Raw genomic sequence first — 23580 nt, 5'->3', positions numbered from 1 at the left:
CTGAGATGTCGATATCCAAAAAGTGTGCATTTATTTCAATAATCGTATATCTTGCCATTAAATCAACACAAGATTGCCCAAGTGGTTTCCAGTTTCCTGGCTTCATGACAACCAAACATGGCTGTTTGAATCCCATGAACATTGTCTCGATTGAATGCTATTCTTTTGTCCAATGTGGATTTTTTTACGTACTTCTCTCAGTAACTAAAAAAATAATTGTGCTTTTCTATCTACATGATGAACAAATTTATATCAGTGACTGACATCTGATTCGCTTCTGGGCTTGCCTAGATCGACTCGGCCTGAAATGAGGACCTGGTGGGGTGTATAAAGATCAGAACTGGGGAAAAAAAAAGTGGTGATGTAACAGTGCTTGCCCCAACAGTGTGTTGGGGCAAGGGTTCTTTGTCTTTGTTGTTTAAACCAAGGTGCGAGTAAAACCAGGACATCATGTGGTCTGGTGTCATTGTGGTCCTCGTCCTCACGATCCAGGCTGTGGCAGCTCAGCAAGGTATGATGATACAATCCCACCACTCTGAAGGTATATATGTGCAATTCACTCTTTATACGGTACTCATGATGACATTCGATTTCACAGAACAAGTTATCACAAATCAATGCCTTAATGACACAAATATAGAAACATTTACTCAAACATACATGATATACATTGTAAATGAATCGTTCTGAGTCGCATTCACACCTTTAAACAGATGCAGCACTGTCATAGTACTACTTGTCAACACGAAGATGAGAATAAATGAAACACCACCATTGTGGTCCGAAAAACAAATATAATTTGGTAAACTATGTGTAGCTGAAACACGCATATTGATAAAACTGCGATGGGTAGGGTTTCCTGTATTTGTATATTAAATACATATGATGTGAGAACCAAACGACAACATTTTTAAAACAAGTATATTAACATTTACATATGGGTATGTTGAGGTTGCAATTATTTTAATGCATTTAACACCCCCTTTCCAGAATCAGCCATTCGCCTGATTGGAGGAGTAGGCCCATGTCAAGGCAGAGTGGAGGTCTACTATGCTGGGTCCTGGGGCACGGTCTGTGATGATTTCTGGGACATCAATGATGCCCAGGTTGTCTGCCGAAAGGTCGGCTGTGGAGCTGCTCTTTCTGCCCCATCAAATGCCTACTTTGGTCAGGGCATTGGCACCATCTGGCTGGATGATGTCAGATGCAATGGTTCTGAATCCTTTCTGGGGACATGTTCTCATCGCCCATGGGGACAGCATGACTGTAGCCACAGTGAAGATGCTAGCGTCATTTGCAGCGGTGTGTACATCTCGAAATATGTTTTAATAAAAGTTCCAAATGTTATTTTTCTAATATTAGATGGTAATACTTTGCCGTATATTATATGAATTTCAAAATGTTCACTCAGTATATTGACTTTTGTCGGTCAATTCAATACCACTTTTAATATGTTAAATCTTAATTGGTTACAGCTCAAACAAGTACATCACCCGCTACGACACAGACAACAACTCAAGCCCCTGGTGAGTAAAAATTTGTCAGCAAATTCATACCTTATTGAAATAAAAAGTTGATTGTAAATGGGGGTCTATTTAATTACTTAAACACATCTTCTTTGGTTCTTTCGGTAAAGTCACGTAGAATGAGAATAAAATAATACATTGATAAAATAAAATAACACAATAATATTCTCACGACGTTTCGGCCACAACACAAGCGGCCTTCATCAGGTGAAGGGACGAGACTGTCTGGAGGACAGCGCTGGAGTGAAAAAGCCATGCTCAGATCGCGACCTTAAGCTGTGTGAGAAGAAACAAAGCGCCTTGACAAAGGAATTAGCATAGAATTTAGCATTGAAATGGCTGAGTGATTAGCTTGTGACTGGTCACAGAAATGGCTATGTTAAAGTTAAAGCATACACATCCGCAGAGGCACCCCTTGACAAAGGAATTAGCATAGAATTTAGCATTGAAATAGCTGAGTGATTAGCTTGTAACTGGTCACAGAAATAGCTATGTTAAATTCAGAGCATACACATTCACAGAGGCACCTAGTACAAATCAAACAGGAGAATTTAGCATTGAAATAACTAGGCGAATTTAGCATTGTGACTGGTCACAGAAATGGCTATGTTGAAGTCACGGCCTACACATCTGAGCTATTCACAGTAACTGGGTATACACTACAATATATAATGAATACTATATAGTGAACCAATAAAAAAACTAAAATTTAAATTACCTCAATGTAATCAATAAACTCTATATATTCTCCAATCGGCTAATCTACCAACAATAAGTCGTTATATATCACAATGCTATATGGTGAAAAAATGGGTGGATTCTTACCCTCAACTTTAACAACACGGATAGCTACGGGCCCCGTTCAGACGGACGAGTTCATCCATGGTCGGAACACAGGAGGGGAGAGAGACAGCTGCGAGGCGCTGTTATACTCCATGTTGTAAATCATACCATTAACCGTGGTGTGAGAGGTATTAAGAGTCAATGCCAGCGAAAGAGCTGCGGTCTGAAGGTCATCGTAAAATACAATTAATTAAGAACGGAAATGGTTTAAAACATCTTTCCAATGGTTACTAAGCCGGAATCCATCTACTCGGTTGAAATTGTCTCTGTGCTTGTATATGTGAATGGCCTCATGAACGAATCTCTCATGGAAGCCGGTTGGTTTGCAAAGAACCTCCGTCTTGGAGAAGTCAATGTCATGTGAGCCCACTGAATTATAACAGTGATCTGCCACGGCAGAGGAGTTCGTTCTACCGTATTTCAAGTCTGCTTTATGTTCGCGGATTCGGTCCGAGATATATCGTTTGGTTTCTCCAATGTAGATACTACCACAGATGCACTTTAGTTTGTAAACGCCCGGGTACTGTATGTCTGGAACAGCATCTTTTACAGATGGAACTAGATCACGGATTTTATGTACTGTGTTGAATCGGACCTGGATCTTGTGTTTATTCAGGATTTTGGAGATCTATTTAGTGACCCCTGCAATGTAGGGTAAGGTGATGGTTTTGAGTGGCTCGACAAGAGGATCCTTCTTCATGACTGGAGTGATGGCTTTGCGGATTGTGTAGTCGGAGTAACCATTAGCCATTAGCCATGAGAGCCTGGTGTACGTGCTTGAGTTCACTGGTAATGTAATTGTACTAGGTGCCTCTGTGAATGTGTATGCTCTGACTTTAACATAGCTATTTCTGTGACCAGTTACAAGCTAATCACTCAGCTATTTCAATGCTAAATTCTATGCTAATTCCTTTGTCAAGGCGCTTTGTTTCTTCTCACACAGCTTAAAGGTCGCAATCTGAGCGTGGCTTTTTCACTCCAGCGCTGTCCTCCAGACAGTCTCGTCCCTTCACCTGATGAAGGCCGCTTGTGTTGTGGCCGAAACGTCGTGAGAATATTATTGTGTTATTTTATTTTATCAATTCATTATTTTATTCTCATTCTACGTGACTTTACCGAAAGAACCAAAGAAGATGAATCCATGCAGTCACGAAAGCTTTAAATCGAAACTTAACCACAACCACATATTTAAAAGTTGTATTTTCAAATAATCAACGTTAGAAAAGATTCAACATCAGAATCTCACAATTGTATATATTAAAGCTTGACATTTTTTTCAGTGTACATTTCTTGAATCCACAGAGACAGCCATTCGCCTGGTGGGAGGAGGAGGCGCATGTCAAGGCAGAGTGGAGGTCCTCTATAATGGCTCCTGGGGCACGGTCTGTGATGATTTCTGGGACATCAATGATGCTCAGGTTGTCTGCCGAAAGGTCGGCTGCGGAGCTGCTTTTTCTGCCGTATCAAATGCCTACTTTGGTCAGGGCATTGGCACCATCTGGCTGGATGATGTCAGATGCAATGGTTCTGAATCCTTTCTGGGGCCATGTTCTCATCGCCCATGGGGCCAGCATGACTGCAGCCACAGTGAAGATGCTAGTGTCATTTGCAGCGGTGTGTACATCTCAAAATATGTTTTAATAAAAGTTCCAAATGTTCTTTTTCTAATATTAGATGGTAATAATTTGCTGTATATTATATGAATGACAAAATGTTCACTCAGTATATTGACTTTTGTCGGTCAATTCAATACCAATTTAACATGAGACATCTTCATTGGATACAGCTCAAACAAGTACATCAACCGCTACGACGCAGCCAACAACTCAAGCCCCTGGTGAGTAAAAATTTGTCAACAAATTCATACCTTATTGAAATAAAAAGTTGATTGTAAATGGGGGTCTATGTAATAACTAAACCACAACCACATATTTAAAAGGTTGTATTTTCAAATAATCAACGTTAGAAAAGATTAAACATCAGGATCTCACAATGGTATATATTAAAGCTTGACAATTTATTCAGTGTTCATTTCTTGAATCCACAGAGACAGCCATTCGCCTGGTTGGAGGAGTAGGCCCATGTCAAGGCAGAGTGGAAGTCCTTTATTCTGGGTCCTGGGGCACGGTCTGTGATGATTACTGGAACATCAATGATGCCCGGGTTGTCTGCCGAAACGTCGGCTGTGGAGCTGCTCTTTCTGCCCAATCAAATGCCTACTTTGGTCAGGGCAATGGCACCATCTGGCTGGATGATGTGACATGCAATGGGTCGGAATCCTCTTTAGGAAATTGTCCTCACCTGCCATGGGGGCAACACAACTGCGTTCATGCTGAAGATGCTGGTGTCATTTGCAGTGGTGGGTACATCTCAAAATATGTTTAGTTAAAACTTCAAGCGCTAATATGCATCTAATATACAGAAGGCAATATTACAATGCTAGAGTTTATGATAAATATTACTGCATATGTATGAATTGCACTGTCTATACCTCAGCTAATGGGAAACCCGTTTTAAAATTTGCTTCATTGATGACAGTTCTAAAAGCAGATCACCCACTACAAGGCAGCTGAAAACTCAACCTATTGGCGAGATGGCATTTGTCAGTAAATCTATGTGCATATTCATCATTTTTTTAAATCAAAAGTTGGTTGTAATTCGAAGTATATGTAATATTCGTAACAAAAACCACCCATGTAACATCATTGGTAGCAGAATTTTTGTTTATCATTGTCAACATCATCCAAAATAATTTAATAATTTATGGCTATTCTCAATCCACTATTGGATAACGGCTTTCCTTTGCCATGTCACTTATTGGGTTATTTGACAATCCATTAACATATTTTTTTCATTTTGGTGAAGTTCTTATTCACCTATAATTATCAATAGTGTCTGTGTTCATAATGGTTATTGCTACTTTAATATAACTATGAAATGTATGCAATGTAAAGTCCTTCTTTTTCATTGCAAAATCCAGTGAAAGGACCATATAAAAAAGTAACGATGATGAGTTACGAATCACCATTCTGGTTATTATCTTTAATGGTATATGATGCAATATTATACATACAACGCAGAATACAGCAGGAATCCAATAATCCGCGTTGGTTTGGGGGGAAATAATTGCAGATCTTGTCATCAGTTCCCCACCAACATTTAAAGAAAATGTTTTCGCGCCAATGCGGTGTGATGTGGATTGTGTGATGAAAGAGCCACGTGATTCCACTAAACTCAAAAGAAAATATGGATTACATTGCAAGCACATTGCATGGCTAGCAGCTCCATTAATCTTCAGTTGATTTGTGGGTTGCAACTTTTTCTAAGACCCAACTGGTGCAACTCTATCATGAGTGTATGTTATAGATTTATTCGCATTTTCTAGATTTCTTATCCAAGACCAATAAATGCAAACAAATATTTTCTCCTAAAAAAAATCACATTAGCACGGCTAGTTTATGTGTTATCATGACGTAATCTAAACATCCATAAAATGGTGTCAAAATATTTGGGGTTTAAATGTTTGTTTGAAATTGAATCAAATTGTGCCATGGTTGGCTACGTACATTCCGCAAAGAAGTCCAACGTACATCGATTTCTAAACAATTACTTTTCTGCATTCTGTTCACTCCACAGATCCAACCATTCGCCTGGTTGGAGGAGGAGGGCCATGTCAAGGCAGAGTGGAGGTCCTCTTTGATGGTTCCTGGGGCACGGTCTGTGATGATTCCTGGGATATTAACGATGCCCAGGTCGTCTGTCGCATGGTCGGCTGTGGGGCTGCTATTTCTGCCCCACAAGTTGCCTACTTTGGTCAGGGCAATGGCCCCATATGGCTGGATGATGTCAGTTGCACTGGTTCTGAATCCATCCTGGGATCATGTTCTCATCGCCCATGGGGGCAGCATGACTGCAGCCACATTGAAGATGCAAGTGTCATTTGCAGCGGTGTGTACATCTCAAAATATGTTTTAATAAAAGTTCCAAATGTTATTTTTCTCATATAAAATGGTAATGTTTTGCTGTATATTATATAAATTACAAAATGTTCATTCAGTATATTGACTTTTGTCGGTCAATTCAATACCACTTTTAACATGAGACATCTTCATTGGTTACAGCTCAAACAAGTACATCAACCGCTACGACGCAGCCAACAACTCAACACCCTGGTGAGTATAACTTTGTCAATCAATGTAGATGCATATTCATCCCTTCTTGAAATCAAAAGTTGGTTGTAAATAGGGGTCAATGTAATAAATTATCCACAACCATATTTTTTAAAGTTTGTATTTTCACAATGTTAGGAAAGATTAAACATCAGGATCTCACAATGGTATATATTTAAGCTTGACAATTTTATCAGTGTACATTTCTTGAATCCACAGAGACAGCCATTCGCCTGGTTGGAGGAGGAGGCCCATGTCAAGGCAGAGTGGAGGTCCTCTATTCTGACTCCTGGGGCACGGTCTGTGATGATTTCTGGGACATCAATGATGCCCAGGTTGTCTGCCGAAAGGTCGGCTGTGGAGCTGCTCTTTCTGCCCCATCAAATGCCTACTTTGGTCAGGGCATTGGCACCATCTGGCTGGATGATGTCAGATGCAATGGTTCTGAATCCTTTCTGGGGCCATGTTCTCATCGCCCATGGGGCCAGCATGACTGTAGCCACAGTGAAGATGCTAGTGTCATTTGCAGCGGTGTGTACATCTCAAAATATGTTTTAATAAAAGTTCCAAATGTTCTTTTTCTAATATTAGATGGTAATACTTTGCTGTATATTATATGAATGACAAAATGTTCACTCAGTATATTGACTTTTGTCGGTCAATTCAATACCAATTTAACATGAGACATCTTCATTGGATACAGCTCAAACAAGTACATCAACCGCTACGACGCAGCCAACAACTCAAGCCCCTGGTGAGTAAAAATTTGTCAACAAATTCATACCTTATTGAAGTAAAAAGTTGATTGTAAATGGGGGTCTATGTAATAACTAAACCACAACCACATATTTAAAAGGTTGTATTTTCAAATAATCAACGTTAGAAAAGATTAAACATCAGGATCTCACAATGGTATATATTAAAGCTTGACAATTTATTCAGTGTTCATTTCTTGAATCCACAGAGACAGCCATTCGCCTGGTTGGAGGAGTAGGCCCATGTCAAGGCAGAGTGGAAGTCCTTTATTCTGGGTCCTGGGGCACGGTCTGTGATGATTACTGGAACATCAATGATGCCCGGGTTGTCTGCCGAAACGTCGGCTGTGGAGCTGCTCTTTCTGCCCAATCAAATGCCTACTTTGGTCAGGGCAATGGCACCATCTGGCTGGATGATGTGACATGCAATGGGTCGGAATCCTCTTTAGGAAATTGTCCTCACCTGCCATGGGGGCAACACAACTGCGTTCATGCTGAAGATGCTGGTGTCATTTGCAGTGGTGGGTACATCTCAAAATATGTTTAGTTAAAACTTCAAGCGCTAATATGCATCTAATATACAGAAGGCAATATTACAATGCTAGAGTTTATGATAAATATTATTGCATATGTATGAATTGCACTGTCTATACCTCAGCTAATGGGAAACCCGTTTTAAAATTTGCTTCATTGATGACAGTTCTAAAAGCAGATCACCCACTACAAGGCAGCTGAAAACTCAACCTATTGGCGAGATGGCATTTGTCAGTAAATCTATGTGCATATTCATCATTTTTTTAAATCAAAAGTTGGTTGTAATTCGAAGTATATGTAATATTCGTAACAAAAACCACCCATGTAACATCATTGGTAGCAGAATTTTTGTTTATCATTGTCAACATCATCCAAAATAATTTAATAATTTATGGCTATTCTCAATCCACTATTGGATAACGGCTTTCCTTTGCCATGTCACTTATTGGGTTATTTGACAATCCATTAACATATTTTTTTCATTTTGGTGAAGTTCTTATTCACCTATAATTATCAATAGTGTCTGTGTTCATAATAGTTATTGCTACTTTAATATAACTATGAAATGTATGCAATGTAAAGTCCTTCTTTTTCATTGCAAAATCCAGTGAAAGGACCATATAAAAAAGTAACGATGATGAGTTATGAATCACCATTCTGGTTATTATCTTTAATGGTATATGATGCAATATTATACATACAACGCAGAATACAGCAGGAATCCAATAATCCGCGTTGGTTTGGGGGGAAATAATTGCAGATCTTGTCATCAGTTCCCCACCAACATTTAAAGAAAATGTTTTCGCGCCAATGCGGTGTGATGTGGATTGTGTGATGAAAGAGCCACGTGATTCCACTAAACTCAAAAGAAAATATGGATTACATTGCAAGCACATTGCATGGCTAGCAGCTCCATTAATCTTCAGTTGATTTGTGGGTTGCAACTTTTTCTAAGACCCAACTGGTGCAACTCTATCATGAGTGTATGTTATAGATTTATTCGCATTTTCTAGATTTCTTATCCAAGACCAATAAATGCAAACAAATATTTTCTCCTAAAAAAAATCACATCAGCACGGCTAGTTTATGTGTTATCATGACGTAATCTAAACATCCATAAAATGGTGTCAAAATATTTGGGGTTTAAATGTTTGTTTGAAATTGAATCAAATTGTGCCATGGTTGGCTACGTACATTCCGCAAAGAAGTCCAACGTACATCGATTTCTAAACAATTACTTTTCTGCATTCTGTTCACTCCACAGATCCAACCATTCGCCTGGTTGGAGGAGGAGGGCCATGTCAAGGCAGAGTGGAGGTCCTCTTTGATGGTTCCTGGGGCACGGTCTGTGATGATTCCTGGGATATTAACGATGCCCAGGTCGTCTGTCGCATGGTCGGCTGTGGGGCTGCTATTTCTGCCCCACAAGTTGCCTACTTTGGTCAGGGCAATGGCCCCATATGGCTGGATGATGTCAGTTGCACTGGTTCTGAATCCATCCTGGGATCATGTTCTCATCGCCCATGGGGGCAGCATGACTGCAGCCACATTGAAGATGCAAGTGTCATTTGCAGCGGTGTGTACATCTCAAAATATGTTTTTATAAAAGTTCCAAATGTTATTTTTCTCATATAAAATGGTAATGTTTTGCTGTATATTATATAAATTACAAAATGTTCATTCAGTATATTGACTTTTGTCGGTCAATTCAATACCACTTTTAACATGAGACATCTTCATTGGTTACAGCTCAAACAAGTACATCAACCGCTACGACGCAGCCAACAACTCAACACCCTGGTGAGTATAACTTTGTCAATCAATGTAGATGCATATTCATCCCTTCTTGAAATCAAAAGTTGGTTGTAAATAGGGGTCAATGTAATAAATTATCCACAACCATATTTTTTAAAGTTTGTATTTTCACAATGTTAGGAAAGATTAAACATCAGGATCTCACAATGGTATATATTTAAGCTTGACAATTTTATCAGTGTACATTTCTTGAATCCACAGAGACAGCCATTCGCCTGGTTGGAGGAGGAGGCCCATGTCAAGGCAGAGTGGAGGTCCTCTATTCTGACTCCTGGGGCACGGTCTGTGATGATTTCTGGGACATCAATGATGCCCAGGTTGTCTGCCGAAAGGTCGGCTGTGGAGCTGCTCTTTCTGCCCCATCAAATGCCTACTTTGGTCAGGGCATTGGCACCATCTGGCTGGATGATGTCAGATGCAATGGTTCTGAATCCTTTCTGGGGCCATGTTCTCATCGCCCATGGGGCCAGCATGACTGTAGCCACAGTGAAGATGCTAGTGTCATTTGCAGCGGTGTGTACATCTCAAAATATGTTTTAATAAAAGTTCCAAATGTTCTTTTTCTAATATTAGATGGTAATACTTTGCTGTATATTATATGAATGACAAAATGTTCACTCAGTATATTGACTTTTGTCGGTCAATTCAATACCAATTTAACATGAGACATCTTCATTGGATACAGCTCAAACAAGTACATCAACCGCTACGACGCAGCCAACAACTCAAGCCCCTGGTGAGTAAAAATTTGTCAACAAATTCATACCTTATTGAAGTAAAAAGTTGATTGTAAATGGGGGTCTATGTAATAACTAAACCACAACCACATATTTAAAAGGTTGTATTTTCAAATAATCAACGTTAGAAAAGATTAAACATCAGGATCTCACAATGGTATATATTAAAGCTTGACAATTTATTCAGTGTTCATTTCTTGAATCCACAGAGACAGCCATTCGCCTGGTTGGAGGAGTAGGCCCATGTCAAGGCAGAGTGGAAGTCCTTTATTCTGGGTCCTGGGGCACGGTCTGTGATGATTACTGGAACATCAATGATGCCCGGGTTGTCTGCCGAAACGTCGGCTGTGGAGCTGCTCTTTCTGCCCAATCAAATGCCTACTTTGGTCAGGGCAATGGCACCATCTGGCTGGATGATGTGACATGCAATGGGTCGGAATCCTCTTTAGGAAATTGTCCTCACCTGCCATGGGGGCAACACAACTGCGTTCATGCTGAAGATGCTGGTGTCATTTGCAGTGGTGGGTACATCTCAAAATATGTTTAGTTAAAACTTCAAGCGCTAATATGCATCTAATATACAGAAGGCAATATTACAATGCTAGAGTTTATGATAAATATTATTGCATATGTATGAATTGCACTGTCTATACCTCAGCTAATGGGAAACCCGTTTTAAAATTTGCTTCATTGATGACAGTTCTAAAAGCAGATCACCCACTACAAGGCAGCTGAAAACTCAACCTATTGGCGAGATGGCATTTGTCAGTAAATCTATGTGCATATTCATCATTTTTTTAAATCAAAAGTTGGTTGTAATTCGAAGTATATGTAATATTCGTAACAAAAACCACCCATGTAACATCATTGGTAGCAGAATTTTTGTTTATCATTGTCAACATCATCCAAAATAATTTAATAATTTATGGCTATTCTCAATCCACTATTGGATAACGGCTTTCCTTTGCCATGTCACTTATTGGGTTATTTGACAATCCATTAACATATTTTTTTCATTTTGGTGAAGTTCTTATTCACCTATAATTATCAATAGTGTCTGTGTTCATAATGGTTATTGCTACTTTAATATAACTATGAAATGTATGCAATGTAAAGTCCTTCTTTTTCATTGCAAAATCCAGTGAAAGGACCATATAAAAAAGTAACGATGATGAGTTACGAATCACCATTCTGGTTATTATCTTTAATGGTATATGATGCAATATTATACATACAACGCAGAATACAGCAGGAATCCAATAATCCGCGTTGGTTTGGGGGGAAATAATTGCAGATCTTGTCATCAGTTCCCCACCAACATTTAAAGAAAATGTTTTCACGCCAATGCGGTGTGATGTGGATTGTGTGATGAAAGAGCCACGTGATTCCACTAAACTCAAAAGAAAATATGGATTACATTGCAAGCACATTGCATGGCTAGCAGCTCCATTAATCTTCAGTTGATTTGTGGGTTGCAACTTTTTCTAAGACCCAACTGGTGCAACTCTATCATGAGTGTATGTTATAGATTTATTCGCATTTTCTAGATTTCTTATCCAAGACCAATAAATGCAAACAAATATTTTCTCCTAAAAAAAATCACATCAGCACGGCTAGTTTATGTGTTATCATGACGTAATCTAAACATCCATAAAATGGTGTCAAAATATTTGGGGTTTAAATGTTTGTTTGAAATTGAATCAAATTGTGCCATGGTTGGCTACGTACATTCCGCAAAGAAGTCCAACGTACATCGATTTCTAAACAATTACTTTTCTGCATTCTGTTCACTCCACAGATCCAACCATTCGCCTGGTTGGAGGAGGAGGGCCATGTCAAGGCAGAGTGGAGGTCCTCTTTGATGGTTCCTGGGGCACGGTCTGTGATGATTCCTGGGATATTAACGATGCCCAGGTCGTCTGTCGCATGGTCGGCTGTGGGGCTGCTATTTCTGCCCCACAAGTTGCCTACTTTGGTCAGGGCAATGGCCCCATATGGCTGGATGATGTCAGTTGCACTGGTTCTGAATCCATCCTGGGATCATGTTCTCATCGCCCATGGGGGCAGCATGACTGCAGCCACATTGAAGATGCAAGTGTCATTTGCAGCGGTGTGTACATCTCAAAATATGTTTTTATAAAAGTTCCAAATGTTATTTTTCTCATATAAAATGGTAATGTTTTGCTGTATATTATATAAATTACAAAATGTTCATTCAGTATATTGACTTTTGTCGGTCAATTCAATACCACTTTTAACATGAGACATCTTCATTGGTTACAGCTCAAACAAGTACATCAACCGCTACGACGCAGCCAACAACTCAACACCCTGGTGAGTATAACTTTGTCAATCAATGTAGATGCATATTCATCCCTTCTTGAAATCAAAAGTTGGTTGTAAATAGGGGTCAATGTAATAAATTATCCACAACCATATTTTTTAAAGTTTGTATTTTCACAATGTTAGGAAAGATTAAACATCAGGATCTCACAATGGTATATATTTAAGCTTGACAATTTTATCAGTGTACATTTCTTGAATCCACAGAGACAGCCATTCGCCTGGTTGGAGGAGGAGGCCCATGTCAAGGCAGAGTGGAGGTCCTCTATTCTGACTCCTGGGGCACGGTCTGTGATGATTTCTGGGACATCAATGATGCCCAGGTTGTCTGCCGAAAGGTCGGCTGTGGAGCTGCTCTTTCTGCCCCATCAAATGCCTACTTTGGTCAGGGCATTGGCACCATCTGGCTGGATGATGTCAGATGCAATGGTTCTGAATCCTTTCTGGGGCCATGTTCTCATCGCCCATGGGGCCAGCATGACTGTAGCCACAGTGAAGATGCTAGTGTCATTTGCAGCGGTGTGTACATCTCAAAATATGTTTTAATAAAAGTTCCAAATGTTCTTTTTCTAATATTAGATGGTAATACTTTGCTGTATATTATATGAATGACAAAATGTTCACTCAGTATATTGACTTTTGTCGGTCAATTCAATACCAATTTAACATGAGACATCTTCATTGGATACAGCTCAAACAAGTACATCAACCGCTACGATGCAGCCAACAACTCAAGCCCCTGGTGAGTAAAAATTTGTCAACAAATTCATACCTTATTGAAGTAAAAAGTTGATTGTAAATGGGGGTCTATGTAATAACTAAACCACAACCAAATATTTAAAAGGTTGTATTTTCAAATAATCAACGTTAGAAAAGATTAAACATCAGGATCTCACAATGGTATATATTAAAGCTTGACAATTTATTCAGTGTTCATTTCTTGAATCCACAGAGACAGCCATTCGCCTGGTTGGAGGAGTAGGCCCATGTCAAGGCAGAGTGGAAGTCCTTTATTCTGGGTCCTGGGGCACGGTCTGTGATGATTACTGGAACATCAATGATGCCCGGGTTGTCTGCCGAAACGTCGGCTGTGGAGCTGCTCTTTCTGCCCAATCAAATGCCTACTTTGGTCAGGGCAATGGCACCATCTGGCTGGATGATGTGACATGCAATGGGTCGGAATCCTCTTTAGGAAATTGTCCTCACCTGCCATGGGGGCAACACAACTGCGTTCATGCTGAAGATGCTGGTGTCATTTGCAGTGGTGGGTACATCTCAAAATATGTTTAGTTAAAACTTCAAGCGCTAATATGCATCTAATATACAGAAGGCAATATTACAATGCTAGAGTTTATGATAAATATTACTGCATATGTATGAATTGCACTGTCTATACCTCAGCTAATGGGAAACCCGTTTTAAAATTTGCTTCATTGATGACAGTTCTAAAAGCAGATCACCCACTACAAGGCAGCTGAAAACTCAACCTATTGGCGAGATGGCATTTGTCAGTAAATCTATGTGCATATTCATCATTTTTTTAAATCAAAAGTTGGTTGTAATTCGAAGTATATGTAATATTCGTAACAAAAACCACCCATGTAACATCATTGGTAGCAGAATTTTTGTTTATCATTGTCAACATCATCCAAAATAATTTAATAATTTATGGCTATTCTCAATCCACTATTGGATAACGGCTTTCCTTTGCCATGTCACTTATTGGGTTATTTGACAATCCATTAACATATTTTTTTCATTTTGGTGAAGTTCTTATTCACCTATAATTATCAATAGTGTCTGTGTTCATAATGGTTATTGCTACTTTAATATAACTATGAAATGTATGCAATGTAAAGTCCTTCTTTTTCATTGCAAAATCCAGTGAAAGGACCATATAAAAAAGTAACGATGATGAGTTACGAATCACCATTCTGGTTATTATCTTTAATGGTATATGATGCAATATTATACATACAACGCAGAATACAGCAGGAATCCAATAATCCGCGTTGGTTTGGGGGGAAATAATTGCAGATCTTGTCATCAGTTCCCCACCAACATTTAAAGAAAATGTTTTCGCGCCAATGCGGTGTGATGTGGATTGTGTGATGAAAGAGCCACGTGATTCCACTAAACTCAAAAGAAAATATGGATTACATTGCAAGCACATTGCATGGCTAGCAGCTCCATTAATCTTCAGTTGATTTGTGGGTTGCAACTTTTTCTAAGACCCAACTGGTGCAACTCTATCATGAGTGTATGTTATAGATTTATTCGCATTTTCTAGATTTCTTATCCAAGACCAATAAATGCAAACAAATATTTTCTCCTAAAAAAAATCACATCAGCACGGCTAGTTTATGTGTTATCATGACGTAATCTAAACATCCATAAAATGGTGTCAAAATATTTGGGGTTTAAATGTTTGTTTGAAATTGAATCAAATTGTGCCATGGTTGGCTACGTACATTCCGCAAAGAAGTCCAACGTACATCGATTTCTAAACAATTACTTTTCTGCATTCTGTTCACTCCACAGATCCAACCATTCGCCTGGTTGGAGGAGGAGGGCCATGTCAAGGCAGAGTGGAGGTCCTCTTTGATGGTTCCTGGGGCACGGTCTGTGATGATTCCTGGGATATTAACGATGCCCAGGTCGTCTGTCGCATGGTCGGCTGTGGGGCTGCTATTTCTGCCCCACAAGTTGCCTACTTTGGTCAGGGCAATGGCCCCATATGGCTGGATGATGTCAGTTGCAATGGTTCTGAATCCATCCTGGGATCATGTTCTCATCGCCCATGGGGGCAGCATGACTGCAGCCACATTGAAGATGCAAGTGTCATTTGCAGCGGTGTGTACATCTCAAAATATGTTTTAATAAAAGTTCCAAATGTTATTTTTCTCATATAAAATGGTAATGTTTTGCTGTATATTATATAAATTACAAAATGTTCATTCAGTATATTGACTTTTGTCGGTCAATTCAATACCACTTTTAACATGAGACATCTTCATTGGTTACAGCTCAAACAAGTACATCAACCGCTACGACGCAGCCAACAACTCAACACCCTGGTGAGTATAACTTTGTCAATCAATGTAGATGCATATTCATCCCTTCTTGAAATCAAAAGTTGGTTGTAAATAGGGGTCAATGTAATAAATTATCCACAACCATATTTTTTAAAGTTTGTATTTTCACAATGTTAGGAAAGATTAAACATCAGGATCTCACAATGGTATATATTTAAGCTTGACAATTTTATCAGTGTACATTTCTTGAATCCACAGAGACAGCCATTCGCCTGGTTGGAGGAGGAGGCCCATGTCAAGGCAGAGTGGAGGTCCTCTATTCTGACTCCTGGGGCACGGTCTGTGATGATTTCTGGGACATCAATGATGCCCAGGTTGTCTGCCGAAAGGTCGGCTGTGGAGCTGCTCTTTCTGCCCCATCAAATGCCTACTTTGGTCAGGGCATTGGCACCATCTGGCTGGATGATGTCAGATGCAATGGTTCTGAATCCTTTCTGGGGCCATGTTCTCATCGCCCATGGGGCCAGCATGACTGTAGCCACAGTGAAGATGCTAGTGTCATTTGCAGCGGTGTGTACATCTCAAAATATGTTTTAATAAAAGTTCCAAATGTTCTTTTTCTAATATTAGATGGTAATACTTTGCTGTATATTATATGAATGACAAAATGTTCACTCAGTATATTGACTTTTGTCGGTCAATTCAATACCCCTTTTAATATGTGAAATCTTAATTGGTTACAGCTCAAACAAGTACATCAACCGCTACGACGCAGCCAACAACTCAAGCCCCTGGTGAGTAAAAATTTGTCAACAAATTCATACCTTATTGAAGTAAAAAGTTGATTGTAAATGGGGGTCTATGTAATAACTAAACCACAACCAAATATTTAAAAGGTTGTATTTTCAAATAATCAACGTTAGAAAAGATTAAACATCAGGATCTCACAATGGTATATATTAAAGCTTGACAATTTATTCAGTGTTCATTTCTTGAATCCACAGAGACAGCCATTCGCCTGGTTGGAGGAGTAGGCCCATGTCAAGGCAGAGTGGAAGTCCTTTATTCTGGGTCCTGGGGCACGGTCTGTGATGATTACTGGAACATCAATGATGCCCAGGTTGTCTGCCGAAACGTCGGCTGTGGAGCTGCTCTTTCTGCCCAATCAAATGCTTACTTTGGTCAGGGCAATGGCACCATCTGGCTGGATGATGTGACATGCAATGGGTCGGAATCCTCTTTAGGAAATTGTCCTCACCTGCCATGGGGGCAACACAACTGTGTTCATGCTGAAGATGCTGGTGTCATTTGCAGTGGTGGGTACATCTCAAAATATGTTTAGTTAAAACTTCAAGCGCTAATATGCATCTAATATACAGAAGGCAATATTCTAGTGCTAGAGTTTATGATAAATATTACTGCATATGTATGAATTGCACTGTCTATACCTCAGCTAAAGGGAAACCCGTTTTAAAATTTGCTTCATTGATGACAGTTCTAAAAGCACATTACCCACTACAAGGCAGCTGAAAACTCAACCTATTGGCGAGATGGCATTTGTCAGTAAATCGATGTGCATATTCATTCATTATTTTTTAATCAAAACTTGGTTGTAATTCGAAGTATATGTGATATTCGTTACAAAAACCGCCCATGTAACATCATTCGTAGCAGAATTTTTGTTTATCATTGTCAACATTATCCATAATAATTTAATAATTTATGGCTTTTCTCAATCCACTACTGGATAACGGCTTTCCTTTGCCATGTCACTTATTGGGTTATTTGACAATCCATTAACATATGTTTTCATTTTGGTGAAGTTCTTATTCACCTATAATTATCAATCGTGTCTGTGTTCATAATGGTTATTGCTACTTTAATATAACTACGAAATTTATGCAATGTAAAGTCCTTCTTTTTCATTTTCATTGTAAAATCCAGTGAAAGGACCATATAAAAAAGTAACGATGATGAGATACGAATCACGATTCTGGTTATTATCTTTAATGGTTTATGATGCAAAATTATACATACAACGCAGTATACAGCAGGAATCCAATAATCCGCGTTGGTTTGGGGGGAAATAATTGCAGATCTTGTCATTAGTTCCCCACCAACATTTAAAGAAAATGTTCTCGCACCAATGCGGTGTGATGTGGATTGTGTGATGAAAGAGCCACGTGATTCTACTAAACTCAAAAGAAAATATGGATTACAGTGCAAGCACAGCGCATGGCTAGCAGCTCCATTAATCTTCAGTTGATTTGTGGGTTGCAACTTTTTCTAAGACCCAACTGGTGCAACTCTATCATGAGTGTATGTTATAGATTTATTCGCATTTTCTAGATTTCTTATCCAAGACCAATAAATGCAAACAAATATTTTCTCCTAAAAAAAATCACATCAGCACGGCTAGTTTATGTGTTATCATGACGTAATCTAAACATCCATAAAATGGTGTCAAAATATTTGGGGTTTAAATGTTTGTTTGAAATTGAATCAAATTGTGCCATGGTTGGCTACGTACATTCCGCAAAGAAGTCCAACGTACATCGATTTCTAAACAATTACTTTTCTGCATTCTGTTCACTCCACAGATCCAACCATTCGCCTGGTTGGAGGAGGAGGGCCATGTCAAGGCAGAGTGGAGGTCCTCTTTGATGGTTCCTGGGGCACGGTCTGTGATGATTCCTGGGATATTAACGATGCCCAGGTCGTCTGTCGCATGGTCGGCTGTGGGGCTGCTATTTCTGCCCCACAAGTTGCCTACTTTGGTCAGGGCAATGGCCCCATATGGCTGGATGATGTCAGTTGCACTGGTTCTGAATCCATCCTGGGATCATGTTCTCATCGCCCATGGGGGCAGCATGACTGCAGCCACATTGAAGATGCAAGTGTCATTTGCAGCGGTGTGTACATCTCAAAATATGTTTTAATAAAAGTTCCAAATGTTATTTTTCTCATATAAAATGGTAATGTTTTGCTGTATATTATATAAATTACAAAATGTTCATTCAGTATATTGACTTTTGTCGGTCAATTCAATACCACTTTTAACATGAGACATCTTCATTGGTTACAGCTCAAACAAGTACATCAACCGCTACGACGCAGCCAACAACTCAACACCCTGGTGAGTATAACTTTGTCAATCAATGTAGATGCATATTCATCCCTTCTTGAAATCAAAAGTTGGTTGTAAATAGGGGTCAATGTAATAAATTATCCACAACCATATTTTTTAAAGTTTGTATTTTCACAATGTTAGGAAAGATTAAACATCAGGATCTCACAATGGTATATATTTAAGCTTGACAATTTTATCAGTGTACATTTCTTGAATCCACAGAGACAGCCATTCGCCTGGTTGGAGGAGGAGGCCCATGTCAAGGCAGAGTGGAGGTCCTCTATTCTGACTCCTGGGGCACGGTCTGTGATGATTTCTGGGACATCAATGATGCCCAGGTTGTCTGCCGAAAGGTCGGCTGTGGAGCTGCTCTTTCTGCCCCATCAAATGCCTACTTTGGTCAGGGCATTGGCACCATCTGGCTGGATGATGTCAGATGCAATGGTTCTGAATCCTTTCTGGGGCCATGTTCTCATCGCCCATGGGGCCAGCATGACTGTAGCCACAGTGAAGATGCTAGTGTCATTTGCAGCGGTGTGTACATCTCAAAATATGTTTTAATAAAAGTTCCAAATGTTATTTTTCTAATATTAGATGGTAATACTTTGCTGTATATTATATGAATGACAAAATGTTCACTCAGTATATTGACTTTTGTCGGTCAATTCAATACCAATTTAACATGAGACATCTTCATTGGATACAGCTCAAACAAGTACATCAACCGCTACGACGCAGCCAACAACTCAAGCCCCTGGTGAGTAAAAATTTGTCAACAAATTCATACCTTATTGAAATAAAAAGTTGATTGTAAATGGGGGTCTATGTAATAACTAAACCACAACCACATATTTAAAAGGTTGTATTTTCAAATAATCAACGTTAGAAAAGATTAAACATCAGGATCTCACAATGGTATATATTAAAGCTTGACAATTTATTCAGTGTTCATTTCTTGAATCCACAGAGACAGCCATTCGCCTGGTTGGAGGAGTAGGCCCATGTCAAGGCAGAGTGGAAGTCCTTTATTCTGGGTCCTGGGGCACGGTCTGTGATGATTACTGGAACATCAATGATGCCCGGGTTGTCTGCCGAAACGTCGGCTGTGGAGCTGCTCTTTCTGCCCAATCAAATGCCTACTTTGGTCAGGGCAATGGCACCATCTGGCTGGATGATGTGACATGCAATGGGTCGGAATCCTCTTTAGGAAATTGTCCTCACCTGCCATGGGGGCAACACAACTGCGTTCATGCTGAAGATGCTGGTGTCATTTGCAGTGGTGGGTACATCTCAAAATATGTTTAGTTAAAACTTCAAGCGCTAATATGCATCTAATATACAGAAGGCAATATTACAATGCTAGAGTTTATGATAAATATTACTGCATATGTATGAATTGCACTGTCTATACCTCAGCTAATGGGAAACCCGTTTTAAAATTTGCTTCATTGATGACAGTTCTAAAAGCAGATCACCCACTACAAGGCAGCTGAAAACTCAACCTATTGGCGAGATGGCATTTGTCAGTAAATCTATGTGCATATTCATCATTTTTTTAAATCAAAAGTTGGTTGTAATTCGAAGTATATGTAATATTCGTAACAAAAACCACCCATGTAACATCATTGGTAGCAGAATTTTTGTTTATCATTGTCAACATCATCCAAAATAATTTAATAATTTATGGCTATTCTCAATCCACTATTGGATAACGGCTTTCCTTTGCCATGTCACTTATTGGGTTATTTGACAATCCATTAACATATTTTTTTCATTTTGGTGAAGTTCTTATTCACCTATAATTATCAATAGTGTCTGTGTTCATAATGGTTATTGCTACTTTAATATAACTATGAAATGTATGCAATGTAAAGTCCTTCTTTTTCATTTTCATTGCAAAATCCAGTGAAAGGACCATATAAAAAAGTAACGATGATGAGTTACGAATCACCATTCTGGTTATTATCTTTAATGGTATATGATGCAATATTATACATACAACGCAGAATACAGCAGGAATCCAATAATCCGCGTTGGTTTGGGGGGAAATAATTGCAGATCTTGTCATCAGTTCCCCACCAACATTTAAAGAAAATGTTTTCGCGCCAATGCGGTGTGATGTGGATTGTGTGATGAAAGAGCCACGTGATTCCACTAAACTCAAAAGAAAATATGGATTACATTGCAAGCACATTGCATGGCTAGCAGCTCCATTAATCTTCAGTTGATTTGTGGGTTGCAACTTTTTCTAAGACCCAACTGGTGCAACTCTATCATGAGTGTATGTTATAGATTTATTCGCATTTTCTAGATTTCTTATCCAAGACCAATAAATGCAAACAAATATTTTCTCCTAAAAAAAATCACATCAGCACGGCTAGTTTATGTGTTATCATGACGTAATCTAAACATCCATAAAATGGTGTCAAAATATTTGGGGTTTAAATGTTTGTTTGAAATTGAATCAAATTGTGCCATGGTTGGCTACGTACATTCCGCAAAGAAGTCCAACGTACATCGATTTCTAAACAATTACTTTTCTGCATTCTGTTCACTCCACAGATCCAACCATTCGCCTGGTTGGAGGAGGAGGGCCATGTCAAGGCAGAGTGGAGGTCCTCTTTGATGGTTCCTGGGGCACGGTCTGTGATGATTCCTGGGATATTAACGATGCCCAGGTCGTCTGTCGCATGGTCGGCTGTGGGGCTGCTATTTCTGCCCCACAAGTTGCCTACTTTGGTCAGGGCAATGGCCCCATATGGCTGGATGATGTCAGTTGCACTGGTTCTGAATCCATCCTGGGATCATGTTCTCATCGCCCATGGGGGCAGCATGACTGCAGCCACATTGAAGATGCAAGTGTCATTTGCAGCGGTGTGTACATCTCAAAATATGTTTTAATAAAAGTTCCAAATGTTATTTTTCTCATATAAAATGGTAATGTTTTGCTGTATATTATATAAATTACAAAATGTTCATTCAGTATATTGACTTTTGTCGGTCAATTCAATACCACTTTTAACATGAGACATCTTCATTGGTTACAGCTCAAACAAGTACATCAACCGCTACGACGCAGCCAACAACTCAACACCCTGGTGAGTATAACTTTGTCAATCAATGTAGATGCATATTCATCCCTTCTTGAAATCAAAAGTTGGTTGTAAATAGGGGTCAATGTAATAAATTATCCACAACCATATTTTTTAAAGTTTGTATTTTCACAATGTTAGGAAAGATTAAACATCAGGATCTCACAATGGTATATATTTAAGCTTGACAATTTTATCAGTGTACATTTCTTGAATCCACAGAGACAGCCATTCGCCTGGTTGGAGGAGGAGGCCCATGTCAAGGCAGAGTGGAGGTCCTCTATTCTGACTCCTGGGGCACGGTCTGTGATGATTTCTGGGACATCAATGATGCCCAGGTTGTCTGCCGAAAGGTCGGCTGTGGAGCTGCTCTTTCTGCCCCATCAAATGCCTACTTTGGTCAGGGCATTGGCACCATCTGGCTGGATGATGTCAGATGCAATGGTTCTGAATCCTTTCTGGGGCCATGTTCTCATCGCCCATGGGGCCAGCATGACTGTAGCCACAGTGAAGATGCTAGTGTCATTTGCAGCGGTGTGTACATCTCAAAATATGTTTTAATAAAAGTTCCAAATGTTCTTTTTCTAATATTAGATGGTAATACTTTGCTGTATATTATATGAATGACAAAATGTTCACTCAGTATATTGACTTTTGTCGGTCAATTCAATACCCCTTTTAATATGTGAAATCTTAATTGGTTACAGCTCAAACAAGTACATCAACCGCTACGACGCAGCCAACAACTCAAGCCCCTGGTGAGTAAAAATTTGTCAACAAATTCATACCTTATTGAAGTAAAAAGTTGATTGTAAATGGGGGTCTATGTAATAACTAAACCACAACCACATATTTAAAAGGTTGTATTTTCAAATAATCAACGTTAGAAAAGATTAAACATCAGGATCTCACAATGGTATATATTAAAGCTTGACAATTTATTCAGTGTTCATTTCTTGAATCCACAGAGACAGCCATTCGCCTGGTTGGAGGAGTAGGCCCATGTCAAGGCAGAGTGGAAGTCCTTTATTCTGGGTCCTGGGGCACGGTCTGTGATGATTACTGGAACATCAATGATGCCCAGGTTGTCTGCCGAAACGTCGGCTGTGGAGCTGCTCTTTCTGCCCAATCAAATGCTTACTTTGGTCAGGGCAATGGCACCATCTGGCTGGATGATGTGACATGCAATGGGTCGGAATCCTCTTTAGGAAATTGTCCTCACCTGCCATGGGGGCAACACAACTGTGTTCATGCTGAAGATGCTGGTGTCATTTGCAGTGGTGGGTACATCTCAAAATATGTTTAGTTAAAACTTCAAGCGCTAATATGCATCTAATATACAGAAGGCAATATTCTAGTGCTAGAGTTTATGATAAATATTACTGCATATGTATGAATTGCACTGTCTATACCTCAGCTAAAGGGAAACCCGTTTTAAAATTTGCTTCATTGATGACAGTTCTAAAAGCACATTACCCACTACAAGGCAGCTGAAAACTCAACCTATTGGCGAGATGGCATTTGTCAGTAAATCGATGTGCATATTCATTCATTATTTTTTAATCAAAACTTGGTTGTAATTCGAAGTATATGTGATATTC

The 23580-nt window shown here is 39.3% G+C and overlaps 1 protein-coding gene and 1 pseudogene across 1 annotated transcript; both read left to right on the top strand.

Annotated features, from left to right (window-relative positions):
* Positions 1 to 6976: 6976 nt before the first annotated feature.
* Positions 6977 to 9898, top strand: LOC116940387 (scavenger receptor cysteine-rich domain-containing group B protein pseudogene; annotated as a pseudogene).
* Positions 9899 to 13521: 3623 nt separating this feature from the next.
* LOC142923719 (scavenger receptor cysteine-rich domain-containing group B protein-like) lies at positions 13522 to 23534 on the top strand. Its single transcript, XM_076064694.1, has 8 exons — positions 13522 to 13533; positions 13653 to 13986; positions 15264 to 16327; positions 16501 to 17073; positions 18358 to 19421; positions 19594 to 20166; positions 21450 to 22513; positions 22687 to 23534. The coding sequence occupies exons 1-3, from the start codon at positions 13522 to 13524 to the stop codon at positions 15632 to 15634; spliced, it is 717 nt and encodes a 238-aa protein (XP_075920809.1). The 3' UTR covers positions 15635 to 16327; positions 16501 to 17073; positions 18358 to 19421; positions 19594 to 20166; positions 21450 to 22513; positions 22687 to 23534.
* Positions 23535 to 23580: the final 46 nt, after the last annotated feature.

Source organism: Petromyzon marinus, unplaced genomic scaffold (assembly GCF_048934315.1).
Source record: "Petromyzon marinus isolate PM22_M1 ecotype Great Lakes invasive population unplaced genomic scaffold, UKy_Petmar_22M1.pri1.0 PM_Scaffold_606, whole genome shotgun sequence".
In the NCBI taxonomy this organism is placed as follows: Eukaryota; Metazoa; Chordata; class Hyperoartia; order Petromyzontiformes; family Petromyzontidae; genus Petromyzon; species Petromyzon marinus.
This window is presented reverse-complemented; position numbering and strand designations above follow the sequence as displayed.

Bases quoted from the DNA above. Each gene is read 5' to 3' on its own strand.
- LOC142923719 (XM_076064694.1), top strand. The intron at 13,987-15,263 runs GTGGGTACATCT...TTCACTCCACAG, and splicing joins TGCTGGTGTCATTTGCAGTG to ATCCAACCATTCGCCTGGTT.